Source organism: Chlamydotis macqueenii, chromosome W, assembly GCF_036417535.1.
Source record: "Chlamydotis macqueenii isolate bChlMac1 chromosome W, bChlMac1.mat, whole genome shotgun sequence".
NCBI classification, from domain to species: Eukaryota; Metazoa; Chordata; class Aves; order Otidiformes; family Otididae; genus Chlamydotis; species Chlamydotis macqueenii.
In genome coordinates this window covers 13,994,631-14,012,177 of record NC_141592.1, presented here as the reverse complement: position 1 = coordinate 14,012,177, position 17,547 = coordinate 13,994,631, and the positions used below count along the sequence as shown (strand labels likewise).

The following is a 17,547-nucleotide window of genomic DNA, read 5'->3' as shown; positions in this document are numbered from 1 at the left end:
TCTTCAAAAAACCCAAACAAATCCCAAAGGTATTTTTTAAATCATAAAATGAGGGACAATATGAACGTGGGACTAGAAAGGACCTCTGGGTTACAGAGCTCGGTCTGCTACCGCAGGCGAGGACATCATTTAATTCCCTTCATAAACAGTCTCAATTTTCTCTGCGGAAGAGACATCCAGGTGTCGTGTGCAGCAATAAATTTCCCACTTAAAGGACAATCTTTGACCAAACCACCTCGGATTGCAAAAACACTTATCCTGCCACTAAATACCTATATTTACACCCATAGCTATATATACATCTCCCCAACTTGGACAGGATTCACTTACCTGCTGCCTCTGGGCAGGAAATTTGCATTTTAAGAACTTCTGGTCTCATTTATTGTATCGGTTACTATTTCCATAACATCAGAGGAAAAGCAGCAGAAAGGGTGGGGGGAGCATCTTCTGGTTAAGAAGACATTTTTAAATGTGACAGGAAACATTAACCTCATATTTTGTGAGACAAGGGATGAGGATATCACCCATTAGCAGGATTTTTAGAGCACGATGTGTTTCTAGGCTCTGTAGGTCCTTCCATCAACAGGGACATATGCACATCTCTCTTCTCTGGTCTTGTGGTATGTCTACTTTTTTTTAGAGAGAAATTCCTTCCTTCCCTTTATTTTATTAAAAATTCAGGTCTTTCACAGAGAACAGGGAAGGAGATTAGGATGTGGAAACAGCCAAGTCAGCAGAAATAGTTGCTTGACCAAAGAGACATTGAGTTTTTATTCAGGATCTTGAGAAACATGGATTTTTTTTTTCTCTGCTACTTTTAATAACTTTTTTAAACTTAATTGTTACTCCACAACCGGCTTCAGGAAAATATTAAGTGAATTCAAGGGAGCGCAGCAAAAGCCCTCTCAGATTTCTAATGAATCCTCTAGGAAAACAAGGGAGAAAAAGATGTAACACTATTCAGAAGTGAAAATTCTGGCAAGATTTGGGGTGTATGTGTGTTACAATCTATAGAAAGGACTGGGGAAAAAAAAAAACCAAAATCTTTCAGGCTTGCTTTGGATATTATATAGCTGCACAAAAGCAAACCTTTTTGAAAGGGAAGTAAACGATAAGGCTGAGAAAAGCCTGTGTTGTCCTCTGGTTTAAGCCAGAGCTCAATGTGGTGACATTTTTGAACCTCAAATGCCTATCGAGTTGTTACTTATACCCAGTAAAAGTTCCCATACCCAAATCATAGAATCATAGAATGGTTAGGGTTGGAAGGGACCTTCAAAGGTCATCTAGTCCAACCCCCCTGCAAGAAGCAGGGACATCCCCAACTAGATCAGGTTGCTCAGAGCCTCATCCAGCCTGGCCTTGAACGTTTCCAGGGATGGGGCTTCCACCACCTTTCTGGGCAACCTGTTCCAGTGTTCTATAACTCGCATCGTAAAAAATTTTTTCCTAATTTCCAATCTAAATCTACCCCCCTCTATTTTAAAACCATTACTCCTTGTCTTATTGCAACAGGCCCTACTGAACAGTCTCTCCCCATCTTTCTTGTAGGCCCCCTTGAGGTACTGGAAGACCGCTATCAGGTCTCCCCGGAGCCTCCTCTTCTCCAGGCTGAACAGCCCCAACTCTCTCAGCCTGTCCTCACAGGAGAGGTGCTCCAGCCCTTTTATCATCTTCGTGGCCCTCCTCTGGACCTTCTCCAACTGGTCCATGTCCTTCTTGTGTTGGGGGCTCCAGAACTGGACACAGTACTCCAGGTGGGGTCTCACCAGGGCAGGACCTTGCACTTGGCCTGGTTGAACTTCATGAGGTTTGCACGGGCCCACCTCTCCAGCCTGTCAAGGTCAATGTGCTTTGAGGCTCACAATGATGCACGATGCTAACCAAATTCAGCCTCTGGTGCAAAGAAACACCTTCTCCCTCTGCAAGTCCAAGGTCACCTATGCTGGACGTGCACCCTGAGCCCGAGGTGGGCGCAGCAGGATGGAGAGTAGCATGATCCGGCGCAGGAGGGTATGAGAGACAGCCACCGTGGGGTTAGGTTTCTGCTTGGAAAGAGCCTTTGGAAAAAGTGTCTTGCTTCCTCTCCACAGAGTTGTGTTTCGGGGCCATGCAGCGAGGACATAGTGCCCTCTAGTGCTGCAGGCCTCCCCTCTGCCACCAGTCCTGTCCCCTCCACCACCAAACACCAGGCCAACCTTCACGGCTGCAATGTAGCCACCCTCGTCCTTTCCACCGACCCTCCTTGCACACCCCAAACCTGTGTCTCTCAATCCAGCCAACCCAACCAGGGTGCGAGAGCACCCCACTGCCTCCCATCCTTGATGAAGCTTGTTACAGGTCCACCATTCTCCAAACAACAGCCTAGCCCCAACTTTGCCCAGTTGACCAGTAACAGCTCCAGGAACCACAATAAAAAAGGCATCTCTGTGCCCACCAGGCTGGGAAGACACCCCCATGAATTATGGGCCAACATCACTAAGTCTGCTTGAACTGGGTGACAGTCAGAAAAATAAAACCAGCCCTGAGAAGAGAGAGTCCATCTAATTTGTTACAATCAAAAACTAGCTCTGAATCCTAACAGTACTGCTACAACAAATGTCAAAGCTCTTGGCCATTTCCCTGGTGTTTCCTTTGTGCAGCGAGTAAGTCTATCATATGATATGGAAGATCATCATAATCTGAAAAACCCACTGGAAGATCTCCCGTTTTCTGCATATCTGATAAAAAACGTGGGGTTTATAACTTGGTTCAGGGCTCACAGTAACTGTGCTCTACTGCCAGAGCCCAGGCTCAGACCTTGCAAGAGCCTGTGAGCTGACGATCTGCATGGAAGATAAGCCAGCCTCGGTCCAAATCTCTCCTCTCCAGTGCTCTGGAGATGGCAATGATCCTTGGTCAATGGTGGCCTTAACTCTGATGCTGAAGGGGTTACAGGTGACTATGGCTCCTTCTCCCAAGGAGGTGGTCATTGTCAGTTGGGTTAAATGCCACAAAAAACAGGCCACAGAAAGACCGTATCTTACTGGAAGTCATGGCAAAACAAAAGCTTTTTACTCAGCAGTGGAGATTTGACTCCCAATACATTGTGACCTATACTCAAGTAAACCTTGGCTCTCTGACAGGGACTTTCCACAGTGGTTTTAGCAGTTACAGTATTGGAAAGATCCTTAGGATATGGGAAGCCAGCTTGTTAGACTAGAAACCTTCTCTGAAAGCAATGCCATGCCTACACGCTCTGAATAGAGTCCAGCAGGATCCAGGGGCGGAGAGAAGAAATCCCCCTATTTGAGGCTGCTAGGGAGCCACCTCAACTTGTTCTTAAGTGTTTGCTGGACACGTAAAGGACGTCAAGCTTAGATCTGGCGAGTGACACGAGGGACGTACAGCACATGGGGCACATCACATGGACTGGGTTGCTCCCTCCCGGTGGGAGAGGATGCTAGACACAGACATGAGCCCATCCCAGCTCCACCAGTGCAGAAAAGTCTGCTGAGACAGGGCCATGTTGCTGTGGCCAAGGCTCTGAAAAAGGAGGGATCTGGGCTGGCTAATGAGCTGGCTAAAACGAGAACTGTCCAACCTTGTAGTGCAGAAAGCAGGCAAGAGGGGACGTGGAGAGGATGAGGACTCTGTATGATGACAGTAAATAACACCACCCCACCAAAGAGCTGTCCAAAGAGACCTGTCCCCCTGCCACCACCACCCTGGAAGGGTCAGCCATCTGTAGGGTCCAGGAACAAGTGCTGGACACTGACCTCCTCCCCTCGCATGGAGAGTGACAGCAGAGGGAATGCTTGCCCATGATTCACTTTTCTCCCCCTGGACACCTGGGTTGGCTTTGTCTCTCTTTAGGCACCTACCATGTCTGAACAAGTCCACATGTGAGCTGGTCCCTCTGGGCTCCTTGCAGAGCCAACAGGGAAAGGACATGGGTATTCTCAGATGGGAATCATCCATCCTTCTCTAGAGCTCTACACTGAGATGCAACAAATCATGCCCTAACGTGTCGATGCCTCTCCTACGGCAAGAACCCCAAGTGACCAGCCTACGCACAGGTCTCACCTTTACTCACACAATCTCTGCACTGACTTTTAAGATCTGACTTGAAAATACTTGTCAATGAGCAGGGGTCCCAAGGAGATCCCTGGGCAAGGATGTCTGTTAGGTGCCTAAATTCAAGTGGGATCCCAGCACAGTCAGGAGTTCTGGCGCTTCTAAGCCTGTTTGGATAAAGTCATAAATACAACAGTGGTAAGAGGAACATGAACAACTTAAGGAGTCTGCCTTTCTCCTAAGGAGCTGCTCCCTTGTTTCTCATCCAACAAGGAAGCTGGATGACAACCGTAGCCAGAAGAGAAACAAGTAGCTTATTGTAACTTCAAGCACATGACAAAAAGGGTCAAAAATCAGTAAGGAAACAGAAAGAGATGAGCTGCAAGGCAATTAAGATGCCAAACCAAATGATATCAATGCTGTCTTCCAAGTTTATCTCGTAGCACCAGTAAAGCCCAGTACTCCTTTCAAAAGCGCCACATAATTTCTACCTCCTAAAATGCACCATTTGGAGGAGGGCAGGCCCAGCCCAGCCTGGAGGCATGAGTCCAGCAACCTGAAAGCCAACGACTACAAGATGCCAGTCCAGAAACCACCCGGGACATGTCCCAAAACTCTCTGCTTGTGTCTATTGCCATTCACAGCAAGTTCCTGTGACACACAGCCTCCTGCACCCTTTGTGAGCTTCACAGGGAGGATGGAGGGCATCTTGGAGGACATGACCCTTTGGGTTGTTTTCTCTGGTAAGTATAGAGTTTTCCAAGGGCTTGCAGTCTGAAGATCCTATCTAGGACCAGGGCATTTGGCTGCAACATATCCAAGCCTGAAAGCCTTTCCAAGCGTTTGCCAAAGGGAGCAAAAGCAAAATGCACTGACTCAGCCTTCCCCATGACATCTTCAAGACATCAAGATGGTTACATGGCCTCCTCCAACAAACCAGCTGAGGTGAAAACAGAGAGGATGATCAAGACTGGCTCTGCATCTGAGCTGCGCCTCTCTAACGTAGCAGACAACCGATCCTCCCTGGTGTGCAATAAAAAGCAAATCTTATGAATGGGGAATACTTATCTTCAAAAGATTATTTTCTTCCCAAGTCACTTTTTGGCAGCACTTAGGTGAATTTGTGCCCAAATCCGACTAGACTCCTATGAGTAAGGAGAGATAAAGAGGTTACGGCTCACAAGCTGAGCCAAAGCAATGACCTCATGAGCTCCTAGCCATGAAGCTTTCAAAACAAAGCCCATTTACCAGTAAAAACAAGCACCCCAGATGAGCTTTGAAAAGATGGGGCAGGAGGAAGCTTCAAAATACCAGTTGTCATGAAGAAATTGTGCACAGCGTTGAAATGGAGCCGGATTTGCCTGCCTGTGCGTGTCCACGAGATGGCAGAGTGTGCCATTCCGGGGAGCCAGCCGAGAGCATCTCCAAGGAGTGGGATGCACATATTCTCCAATTTCAAAACAAAAGGCTGGTGACAAGCATTTTTCCCTCAGACAGTTATGAAGAAAGAGGGTTTTGGGGGAGGTTGTTTTGTTTTTTGTTTATTTTTTCACGTTTTAATTGCCAAATAATCATAGGTTTTCCTTGCAATATCTTGTTAAAATACTATTGATAGATTCCAGCAGCAAAACTCAAGTATATATATTAACGTCTAGATACCCAGAATATTCTGCTTAACCCATTGGGGGGATCGCTGTGTCTCTCTGTAGAGATGTATACTGGAAATTACTTCTAGATTCATATCCTATGTCCATCATATCTTGCCATCAAAGGAACCCAAAGTTCCAAAGCAGCCTGCAAGTAAGACTTAATACCTCTCTCCAACTTGGTGCTCTTAATCTGCTATAGCTGCTGAAGCACATTCAGCAGGAAAACATTTGCACCTGAGCCATGCTGGAGGATGCCTGGACCAGCCCAGTCGTGCTGGAAGATGCTCAGACTGGCCCAGACGCACTGGAGGATGCTCAGACTGGCCTCTCCATCCATGCACGGCTGCTGTAAGCAACCCATGAGCTCTTAAACACAGACAGAACAAGAGTTTATGCATCTCCAATCTGAAAAGCCTCTTCTTCAGGATATGACACAAACTGCAGTGTAGGAAAGCCCCACAGAAGGTGAAAGATTTTTCTTCCATAGGCTCACACAAATATTTTCCCTTATGCCTCTATGCATAGAGCCATTTAAAACAAGACCAGTAAAATCATTGTCAGCGTTGCACGATCGCATTCAAATCCAATTAACAATGATATGTCAGGATTAAACCAGCTGTCTGCAAGTATTTCACTTGTCAACACCAAACAAGATAAATCCTCACCCAGAACCACCCGGCTCCTAGTTCCCACAGCCATATATGACTGTACATGCCTAGGTAAGCGCATCTCCAAAATAACACAGCATTGCACGAGTCTGCCCAAAGGCACAAACAAAACACCAGATCCAGCATTCCACTAGGTCTTCCAGCTTAGAGGTGCCATGCTAATAATTAAACTAGATATTAAGGTACATATTGGAATTAATTCACTGAAGTCAATGGACTCAAGCTGGTGTTACAGTAGGAGGAGAAGACAACCAGACCAGGAGGATCTGGCTTATTTAATAGCTGTTGATTAGAAAAGAAGTTAAACTCTAGAGAAGAAAGTCAGCTCCTTGCACCAAAGACAGTTCGATTCCTCATTTCCAATTATTCCCCAGGGAAAATAATGCTATTTTGCAGAAGTACTGGGGTCTGTATCAGCTGACTCTGATGTTTTCTCCCTGTGACCTAAAGTCCAGACATACCAAGCATGGAAGAGACTGAGCAGAAAGCAACTGCAGGCAGCGTTCCTCCCTGCCAAAGTCAGCAACACTTCTCCACTCTTTCCACTGGTTCGCGTATTTAGTGCCAGCTAGCTCACCCAAAAGAAATAGTAAGGCAGATCATCACATGGTTTGCAGGATGAGCAAGGCTTTTCCTCACATGATGCATGAGCAAGAAGCCTAGCGAGCTCTTTGCTCAGCATGGAAAAGGGTAACACTGCCACAGCACATGAGATGTCTCCATCCTTCCCTCTGCAGACAAAGAGGAGACTTCAGCAAAAGCACACTGAGTATCTTCAGAAACTTGCCCAGCCCAGGATAAGCAGCTCCTTTGAGGACTAGGGATCTGGAAACTGGAAAACTATATGATGCTGACAAATTGACCTATTCAATGGGACTTTTTAACTAAGGGCCTCATCCTGTCATTCACAGAATCATAGAATCATAGAATGGTTAGAGTTGGAAGGGACCTTCAAAGGTCATCTAGTCCAACCTGCCTGTGAGGAGCAGGGACATCCCCCACTAGATCTTGTTGCTCAGAGCCTCATCCAACCTGGCCTTGAACGCTTCCAGGGATGGGGCTTCCACCACCTCTCTGGGCAACCTGGGCCAGTGTTCCACCACCCTCAATGTAAAAAATTTCTTCCTTATATCTAATCTAAATCTACCTCCCTCTATTTTAAAACCATTACTCCTTGTCCTATCGCAACAGGCCCTACTGAACAGCCTTTCCCCATCTTTCTTGTAGGCCCCCTTGAGGTACTGGAAGACCGCTATCAGGTCTCCCCGGAGCCTCCTCTTCTCCAGGCTGAACAGCCCCAACTCTCTCAGCCTGTCCTCATAGGAGAGGTGCTCCAGCCCTCTGATCATCTTCGTGGCCCTCCTCTGGACCTTCTCCAACTGGTCCATGTCCTTCTTGTGCTGGGGGCTCCAGAACTGGACACAGTACTCCAGGTGGGGTCTCACCAGGGCAGAGTAGAGGGGCAGAATCACCTCCCTCAACCTGCTGGCCACACTCCTCTTGATGCAGCCCAGGATGCAGTTGGCCTTCTGGGCCCCAAGGGCGCATTGCCGGCTCATGTTGAGCTTCTTGTCCACCAGCACTCCCAAGTCCCTCTCCTCAGGGCTGCTCTCAATCCATTCTCCGCCCAGCCTGTATTTGTGCCTGGGATTACCATGACCCAGGTGCAGGACCTTGCACTTGGCCTGGTTGAACTTCATGAGGTTGGCACGGGCCCACCTCTCCAGCCTGTCAAGGTCCCTCTGGATGGCATCCCTCCCTTCCAGCGTGTCGACGGCACCACACAGCTTGGTGTCATCGGCAAACTTGCTGAGGGTGCACTCTATCCCACTGTCCATGTCGCCGACAAAGATGTTGAACAGGGCCGGGCCCAACACGGACCCCTGAGGGACGCCACTCGTGACCGGTCTCCACATGGACATTGAGCCGTTGACCACCACTCTCTGAGTGCGGCCATCCAGCCAACTCCTTATCCACCGAGTGGTCCGTCCATCAAACCCATGTCTCTCTAGTTTAGAGAGAAGGATGTCGTGCGGGACAGTGTCAAATGCCTTGCACAAGTCCAGGTAGATGATGTCCATTGCTTGTCCCTTGTCCACTGATGCTGTCAGCCTGTCATAGAAGGCCACCAAATTGGTCAGGCACGATCTGCCCTTGGTGAAGCCACGTTGGCTGTCACCAACCACCTCCTTGCTCTCCATGTGCCTTAGCATGGTTTCCAGGAGAATCTGCTCCATGACCTTGCCAGGCACAGAGGTGAGGCTGACTGGCCTGTAGTTGCCTGGGTCTTCCTTATTCCCCTTTTTTTATTCCCCAACATCCAAGCATCAAACATCACTTTACCAGAACTACCAAAACTGGGCTATAGAGAGAGATCTGGAGAAGGAACATGCTAGAGAAAACATACAAGTGGATAACCACTGCATATAAACATACATGCACCCCATAGAGTAAACATCTGGGTCAGCATACCACCACTGCTGGCTTCTTGGCAGCAATTTATTTTGGAGCTGTCAGGAGGCTCGGTGCTTTTTAGAACCTCCTTTCCTAAAATATATGAGCCTTGTGTCAACGTATGTGTGTGTGTGTGTATATATATATATGTATGTACATGTATACTGTCCTCGATGTTTCACCTCCCAGTGAAGTCTCTGCGGTAACTGCCCTTGCCCAGCACAAAGGTTCACAGCAAGGCTTGCTGAAACCACAGGCATAATTCTCCATCACAAACCCCAAAGGACCATAGATCAGCGCACCCAGCCCAGGCTTTCCCACTTCTGGGGAAGGTTTCCTAAGGAAAGGTAAGGCAGGGAGCTGCCAGTCTCCACTGTACCGCAGGCAGGAGATGTCCTCATCACCTACCTGCCACACTGGAAGGACCTTCTCTATGTCGTTCAAGTTGATGCTGTCACCGTCCTCGTGTTTCTCTTTTCCAAGCCTGTGGCAAGAAGAAAACAAACGAAACCAAGTGAAACCTTGCTGGAAACAAAGTTAATTTTCTATTATGGCACATCAGGAAGATTAGTTCTTACTGCAAAGGATTCTCATGAAAACAAAGAGGCTCTCTGAAGCAAGTAAACTGTGCCTCCAAAACACTCCCATGCAGGCATAAAGCCATTAATACAAAATTAAATGCTTTTCCTAGTCCTCTCCACCTGCATCATCCACCACAGAGTTCAAATGCTTTTGGTAATAGCAGTAGTGAGAAAAACAAAGGCAGTCCTGAGCAGTAGTGTTGGGTGATTCAATTCCCAGACCAAGCAAACCTGAGAGCACAGCTCATCTGGAAAAAAAAAATGAGAACACAAAAATGTAATGAAAAATGTTTCCTTTGAAGCAGAGCTCATTTATTGGTCTCCACAGGAGCTCCTGTTCCCCTGCTGAGAAAGGTGTCGGCAAACAAGCACCAACATATATCTCAGATGGCAAACAGCAATCGATATAAACACAAACGTACAATTTGAAAAGTAAAAAAATCAGGGTGGGAAGCCAAGTGCTGACAGACCAAACACATAGCTGGCAGCTGAAGGACTTTCTTGTATCAAGAAAGGAAAAAAAAAATATCCAAAGATAATTACTAGCTGGATGCAGAGAGTTTGTAATGTTACAGAAGAAGAAAAAATTGTCAATAAATATCATCCTTCTAAATTTATAAACAATTGAGGTAACTTATTTTTATTATGCAAGAATGATAATGTATTTTTTGGTCAACTAGTGGCAAGATATTGTTAAATAACATATATTAGACAGAAACTTGATAGCAGCAGACCCAGGTAATCAGAGCCTAGAAGTCAGAGAACAACAGATCTTGGTGGAATTACAGCAAATGGGGGGAAAAAAAATCCAGAAAAATGGCATGTGCTAAAGGACTAGGCTGAAAAACCAGCAAGCTGGATGGAAACACTTAATTTAATTAACATCCTAATTAATTCATGGGAAATCAGAGGTGTTTAACAATTTACTTTCCATCATAGATGAAACAGTGACTTTGATTTACAAAGGCATAAATATAGTGTGTGTGTATACATATAAAATATATATATATATATGAAAAAAAATATATATGAGAAAAATCAAGTCAAACATCTGAGGACAAATAATATCAGTTGCAGGTACAGAACAGGCAAGTGTATTGTAGGAAAAGGTCATCTGGAAAGGATGGGGACTGTCCCAGGGTGAATGTCTGATGCTGAACTGTTGCATAAAGGCAGGGGATGAGGAGGCAGGGATTAGGGTGATGAAGGCAGCTTTCCTCTACAGGCAGTATGGCTGAGCCTGAACTACAGGATCGCAGGCAGCTCAGGCAGTCATGTTTCAAAGAGGTGGTTGAGAAATTTCTTAGAGTACAGGAAAAACTAGAGAGATATATGGGCTTGGGAGATACCTGGAATGAAGAGAAAATATCAGCTAGAAAAAAGTTGTTTGAACTGGAAGAGCAAAAGCGCAGCAAGAGCTAATGCTGGAAATTAAAGGCAGACAAACTCAGGTCAGAAATGAGGTACAGTTCCTGGTTTTCCATAACCACTCCACTTGACCATTCAGCATACCACCAAACTCAGTATCTTCAAATAAAATCGGATGTCTTTCTGGAGGAAAGCGTTTCAGCCAAGCAGAAAATGCTTGAGGTCAGTCAACTGGATGCAACTACATGGCCAACCCTGGGCAAGTGATCGGGAACAAAACAGTCTCTTTGGTACTTAAAGTGTAAAATCCACATTCTGAACAGCATCTTTCCTTTTTTTTTTTCTATTAAATTTTTCATTGCACAGCTAGCATGTTAAAAAACTCCACTCAAGCAAGAGGGAAAATGCCTAGCTAGCAGGTAGAGATTCTTGGAGGTTCACCAAGCTGAAACGCACTCAGCACAGATTCAGCATGGAGAGCTGATGAATGCACAACAGAGACAACTTTAAAAGTTAAAAAATAAAACCAATTTTGTCTGTGCTTCCTCTATTCTAGTGCAGGTTACTTATATGATCTGTCTTTTGGGAGATGCACTGCTTGTGTTGACAGCATTTGTTTAACTTTTCTGCATATACACGAATTCTTATTCCATTTTTACAGCTGTAATATTTAGGAGTGATTATGTATCTCACCTCCATACTGCCTTCTCTACCAGTTTGCACCCTGGGCATTCACAGTACACCAGGAACCAGAGGCAGACCGTAAAGCAAACTCTGCCGCATTCTTTCTATATGTAGCAGGTGGCGCTGGTAGGATCATCCATTAACCAGGGAGCACATTATATCTTATTTTAGAAGGTCCTTCATCTCATTTTTCAAAACCATCTGTAAAAATGGGAGTAAACATGGCTAAGGCACTTAGTGACTTAGAAATTTAGCATTGTTCCAAATATTCTGAAAATTGCTGTTTATATACTTGCAGTAAATACAGCTCAGAACAGTCTTAGACAGTTGTGTGAATCTTGGCCTGTTGCTACATGGTATGGGAGCCTCCTACAGATGTTGAACCTGGGCTGGGATGGGATTGCTAGCCTGGTGTTTCTAAACAAGACACGCCCAGTGAAGACTATAGCATTGGCCTGTCAAAATCAACTTATCAACAGAAAAACTTATTCGAGAGAGGATTCCCATCCCTACATACAATGTAGCAACGAGAAGCCACCTGCAATCTTCTCAACCCCATCTTTTAGACCTGTTCTGATTTTTTTCCTTCCTCTACAGGCAGGAAATGATTAATGACTAGGAAAAAATGACAAAAATTGATGGGATGAAATGTGGTTATGGACTTCTTACTCTATTTTTTTCTTTAGCAGAGATTTGCAGTGAGTTGCGTCAGGGATGAGTTGAAGCCTTGTCATAGCTTGGGGTAACAGGACAGGTAATACTGCCTGCAGCCCTGAATAGCACTGCCAGTGTGTTAAGCACCAGGATGAAATTATAAGAAGCCGAAAAATCAAACTATGATTGTTTCTTCATCTGCAGAGAATCTGCAGAGAAATGGTGATGTTCATCTAAGCAGCATCGGTGAACCACTTGGTGCCAGTATGCATTTATTTGGCTTGACCAGCTGACAACCAAAGAGGAAACCAGCAATACTGTGGAAGCCCCTGGAGACTGTCACCACCAAAAGCAGCTCTTTAAAGTTTTCACAGTTTTATGGCTAGCATATAGGGGAGGAACACTCGGATCTACACGCATCATGTTGACGCTCTCTTCTTCCCTGAAATCTTGCTGGGGAGAACAGCAGAAGCCCTGTCACTTGTGGGAACTGTAACTGGGATCAGCACTAAACTAATATTCTTTCCTCCAAGATTCAGAGACATTTACATCTGGGAGGCTTGGATCTAGGAGGCTTGGATCCAGCATGATTTAAAGACTGAACTCTACCAAGCAATGCAAAATACAGCAAGCAGCTCTGCGTCAGCCCAGAAACGGATGACAAAGGAGCCAGAGAAACTGATTGTGACATTTTCAAACCCCACACGTGGTCCAGTGCCTCTTTCCCATGTCCTCTATGTAAGCCATGCCACCAAGCTAGCATTCCCTCTGCAAGGGAGACGTTAGAGACCTCGCTGGAGAGCACGGTATCACACACATGGCACTCACTCTTCTCTGTCTATATGAGGCAGTGGGTATTTGGAGGTGTTTCGCAGCTTCCTGTGAAATTGGGTGAAATCTAGTTTTTCAGGCTGCAAGTCCCACGTTGCTCCACTAGGAGAGAAAAACAGGGAAAGACAAAGAAAGAAAGTCCACTACTAATTAAACACCAACAAGTTGAAGAGAAGAGGGCACATTGGAGCCTGCAGACGAGGAAAGCTGGTACTTCTGGAGGCATCGCTCTCTGCCACAGAGCACATGGATATGGGCCTCCAACCTTCACGCTGCTGCAACACATATATTTTAATTTCTTCTGGGTTTTTTTTGAGATATTGAGCTCCTGTTGCTTGCTCTAAACCCATAATTTTGATGTATGATGCAGCACAATGCAGCACACACCTTGCTAGCTATACTTGCTCTCTGCATCAAGGGGATATCGCAACATGTAGTGATCTAGTCCATGCAATGGAGATGTTCTCTCTAGTCCTGCCCAACCTGGCCACTCCAATGGCTTGGAGCAAGTCCCAGCTGGGATCTCAACCCCTGCAGACTCTTGCAGTGCTCCAGGCACAGAGATGGAGATGCATAAAACTGGACAGAAAGCATATTTCACCGCTTTTCCCGTGCTGAAGCAGTAGCTGAAGAGCTCTTCCCAGCAGCTGCAAAGTCAACACATTATCGCACTGCCAGTTAAGGGAAGAGAAAAATCCTGGAGCAGTAGCTCAGAGCTGCCTCAAGTCTTACTTGTGCAGCTCACAGACGACTACAAGTAATTCTATCAGCACCGCTTTCAGATGTATGGACTGCAAATCCCAGGCACAAATATAGGTTGAGCAGAGAATGGATTGAGACCAGCCCTGAGGGGAAGGACTTGGGAGTGCTGGTGGACGAGAAGCTCAACATGAGCAGGCAATGCGCCCTTGCGGCCCAGAAGGCCAACCGCATCCTGGGCTGCATCAAGAGGAGCGTGGCCAGCAGGTCGAGGGAGGTGATTCTGCCCCTCTACTCTGCCCTGGTGAGACCCCACCTGGAGTCCTGTGTCCAGTTCTGGAGCCCCCAACACAAGAAGGACATGGATCAGTTGGAGAAGGTCCAGAGGAGGGCCACGAAGATGATCAGATGGCTGGAGCACCTCTCCTATGAGGACAGGCTGAGAGAGTTGGGGCTGTTCAGCCTGGAGAAGAAGAGGCTCCGGGGAGACCTTATAGTAGCTTTCCAGAACCTCAAGGGGGCCTACAGGAAAGATGGGGAGAGACTCTTCAGCAGGGCCTGTTGTGACAGGACGAGGGGTAATGGTTTTAAAATAGAGGGAGGTAGATTCAGATTAGATATTAGGTGGGATAAATGGTAATGTAGAGGAGGGGGAGCAGCAACGTGAGTACTGGCAGAGTACTCACTGGCACCTGAGTACCATCAGGACGGACATATGGGCAAAGGCTAAGAGAGGGCACAGTCTCTCTCTCTCTTAAAGCATTTTAAAACCAGCTTACCTGAAGGAGTCAAAAGTGTTGGCAGCCCAGATGTCCGTGCCCAGCACATCAAGGGAGCTCTCCTTGTTGCCGTTCTAGGAGGGAGGGAAAGGTGGTTACTCACTGGAAGGCACGTGGCACTATCTAGACCATGGGACAGCCCAGCATAGCCTCTCCTGCCACTAGCCGTGGAGGTGTCCCGGCTCTGCACGTGGGCTCCTCTGCTCCCATGAGAATCCACACTCCTTGCCCGCTGCAAAAGCGCACCATGAATGCAAGGAGTGACACAGTTTCAGCCTTGGGGACACAAAGCTGTGGACAACATGGAGCAGACAACACATAGGCTCAGCTCTGACTCCAGCTCTGCCCTCCTACCCCACTGTCCACAACCTCCAAGATCCACCATGGTCCAGCGGGCAGGCTGACATCCCAGCCATGAAGACACTCAGCTTCGGAGTCACAGACTAGTTGAGGTGGGAAGGGACCTCTGAAGCTCATTCGTTCCAACTCTCCTGCTCAAGCAGGGCCACCTACAACCATATGTCCAAGACTACATCCAGATGGCTTTTGAATATCTCCAAGGATGGAGATACTCTTCACCAGCAGCTACCAGAGCCTGCTGTCACCAATAAGGATGGGGAAAGCCATCCTGCTTCTTCAAGGATTCATGGTGGCATGACTTCTTGCTCTAACAACAGGTGGAGGACGTCAGAACCCTGCACCGTGCCACCTCTGCCATGCACACTAGCAAATGAGTTCACACAGTGATTCTGGTACATGTCCCACCAACACTAAAGTGATGGTTCCTTCCCCTGAGAAGCAAAAGCACCACAGTATAATCAGGTTGGAATTATGAGAAACCTCCAGCAAACTGCAAAACACCCAAAACATCTTGAATTTTGCTGTGCAGCTGTTTTTGGCTAAAGCAAAGACCTCGCACCCATCTTTCATGGCCCCTTTACAACCTTCAGCCCACACATGTCCTCCCCACAGAAAGAGGGCTGCCCTCTCCACCCATTACAGGTGAAGAAGTAAAACAGGTTGGATTTTGCCAGGACCAGTCAAGAAATCAGACTTGACTCAGACTTACATAGGATGGGCACATAAATGCATTACAAATAGGGAATTCCATATTACCAATTTTCCCCCAACATTTCCTACACATACTCAGATTATTCATAACCTTGCACATATTCAGATTATTTAAGTATTTCAGCCCAAATGATTCTGCTCTGGTGAAACAAGTGCTGAAGAAGGCAGCTTTCATATATTCCACATCGTATAATTTCTGACATTTTCAAGTATAATTAATAATAACTGAGACACTAAAAACTCATAAAAAATTGACCATTTCTTAATGAAGTCCCAGACATCAATCTGCCCAGAAAGTGAGCAATTTTTTCCCAATGAGCATGATGCACATCCTTGGTGCACACTACAGATGGTCACACTTTGCAGCCATTCCCAGCACAATGACCAATTTAGACACAAGATACTCTAAACACAGCTACATTGCTCCCTTTTTTGTCTCCTCCAAGGGGTCTGTGAATTATGATTTTAACTTCTGGGGATCTAAGGTCAACATGTCTCTGCATAGAAATGAACTACCAGAAATAGGCTGGCAATGTGCCCTTGTGGACCAGGCGGCCAACCGCATCCTGGGCTGCATCAAGAGGAGCGTGGCCAGCAGGTCGAGGGAGGTGATTCTCCCCCTCTACTCCACTCTTGTGAGACCCCACCTGGAGTACTGTGTCCAGTTCTGGAGCCCCCAACATCAGAAGGACATGGAGAGAGTTGGGGCTGTTCAGCCTGGGGAAGAGGAGGCTCCGGGGAGACCTGATAGCAGTCTTCCAGTACATCAAGGGGGCTTACAGGAAAGATGGGGAGAGGCTGTTTAGTAGGGCCTGTTGTGACAGGACAAGGGGTAATGGTTTCAAAATAGAGGGAGGTAGATTTAGATTGGATATAAGGAAAAAAAAATTTACACTGAGGGTTGTAGAGCACTGGCACAGGTTGCCCAGAGAGGTGGTGGATGCCCCATCCCTGGAAACATTCAAGGCCAGGTTGGATGAGGCTCTGAGCAACCTGATCTGGTTGGAGATGTCCCTGCTTCTTGCAGGGAGGTTGGACTAGATGACCTTTGAAGGTCCCTTCCAACCCTAACCATTCTATGATTCTATGAAATATATAAAATTCTCATGATCAACTACAGAAGCTGAGCTTTTTATTTTAGGCAAATGTAGGCAAAATTTTCTCCCACCAAGGAGATAAATTAGTTTTCTAAATCTTTAGAAGCAGCCTCATGCAGTATAATGAAAACACACGTGTAGGTCTTTATAGCTATCACCCAAAGAAGAGATACCTCTTCTTGCAGACAAATCCATTTTTCTTTCCATTTCGTATGGACACGGGAGATTTTAAGAACCTGTCAATGAGCCACCTACAATAGGATTCCCTAAGAGTAAAGTATTTGCGTTCAAGGATAAAGACTGGGAACATGCAAGTAGCTGCAATGAGGCTGAGACAAATCAGCTACTAATATATTAAATAGAAAAAAATTAAGATAATGTGGCTTCCTAATGCAACAGGTTGCATCCTAAAATTGTTGCCCAAATTAATCTCAGTATAGGAGTTCTGAAGAGTTCCTTCTTGAGCCCTGAAATAAAGCGCCTAGCAATTACCCTCCAACACTTGGCTTGAAATCTGTTTGGAAATGAATGGAGAGCCTTGATGCTAACACCTCCTAATCCGCGGTGTAAGCGGAGGCAGCACAAGTTGTCCCACTCAGCTCCCCCAGATCTCCTTGACACATCAGCTTATCGATGCTTAACCAGTGAGCACAGGCAAGTCAGCCCTGGCACTAATCCTGGCAATTAGGAGAAATTGCAGCAATGGTTCAGGTGATCCAGGAGGTCACATGAGCGCAAGCTTCTAGGCAGCAGTTGGATGCTCCCACCCAAACCAAGCTGCAACTCCTGGTCCTCATAGATGATTGTGGTGGTTTAGTCCTAGTCACCACACAGTTCCTCGCTCACCTTCCCCCTCCCCAGTGGGATGGGGGAGAGAACTGGGAAGAAAGGAAAACTCATGGGTTGAGATGAAGACAGTTTACTAAAATAGAATCATAGAATGGTTTGGGTTGGAAGGG

The 17,547-nt window shown here is 46.4% G+C and overlaps 1 protein-coding gene across 2 annotated transcripts in view; it reads right to left on the bottom strand.

Moving 5' to 3' along the window:
* The window catches only part of LOC147596582 (CBP80/20-dependent translation initiation factor-like), a 125,757-nt gene that overhangs the window by 84,929 nt on the left and 23,281 nt on the right, over window positions 1-17,547 (bottom strand). For both annotated transcript variants that reach the window (XM_086769682.1, XM_086769683.1), the window contains 3 exons: window positions 14,421-14,494; window positions 12,940-13,044; window positions 9,233-9,308 (listed from right to left, as the gene is read on the bottom strand). In XM_086769682.1, coding sequence (XP_086625808.1) covers window positions 9,233-9,308; window positions 12,940-13,044; window positions 14,421-14,494 — 255 coding nt within the window. The remainder of the gene's footprint in view (window positions 1-9,232; window positions 9,309-12,939; window positions 13,045-14,420; window positions 14,495-17,547) is intronic.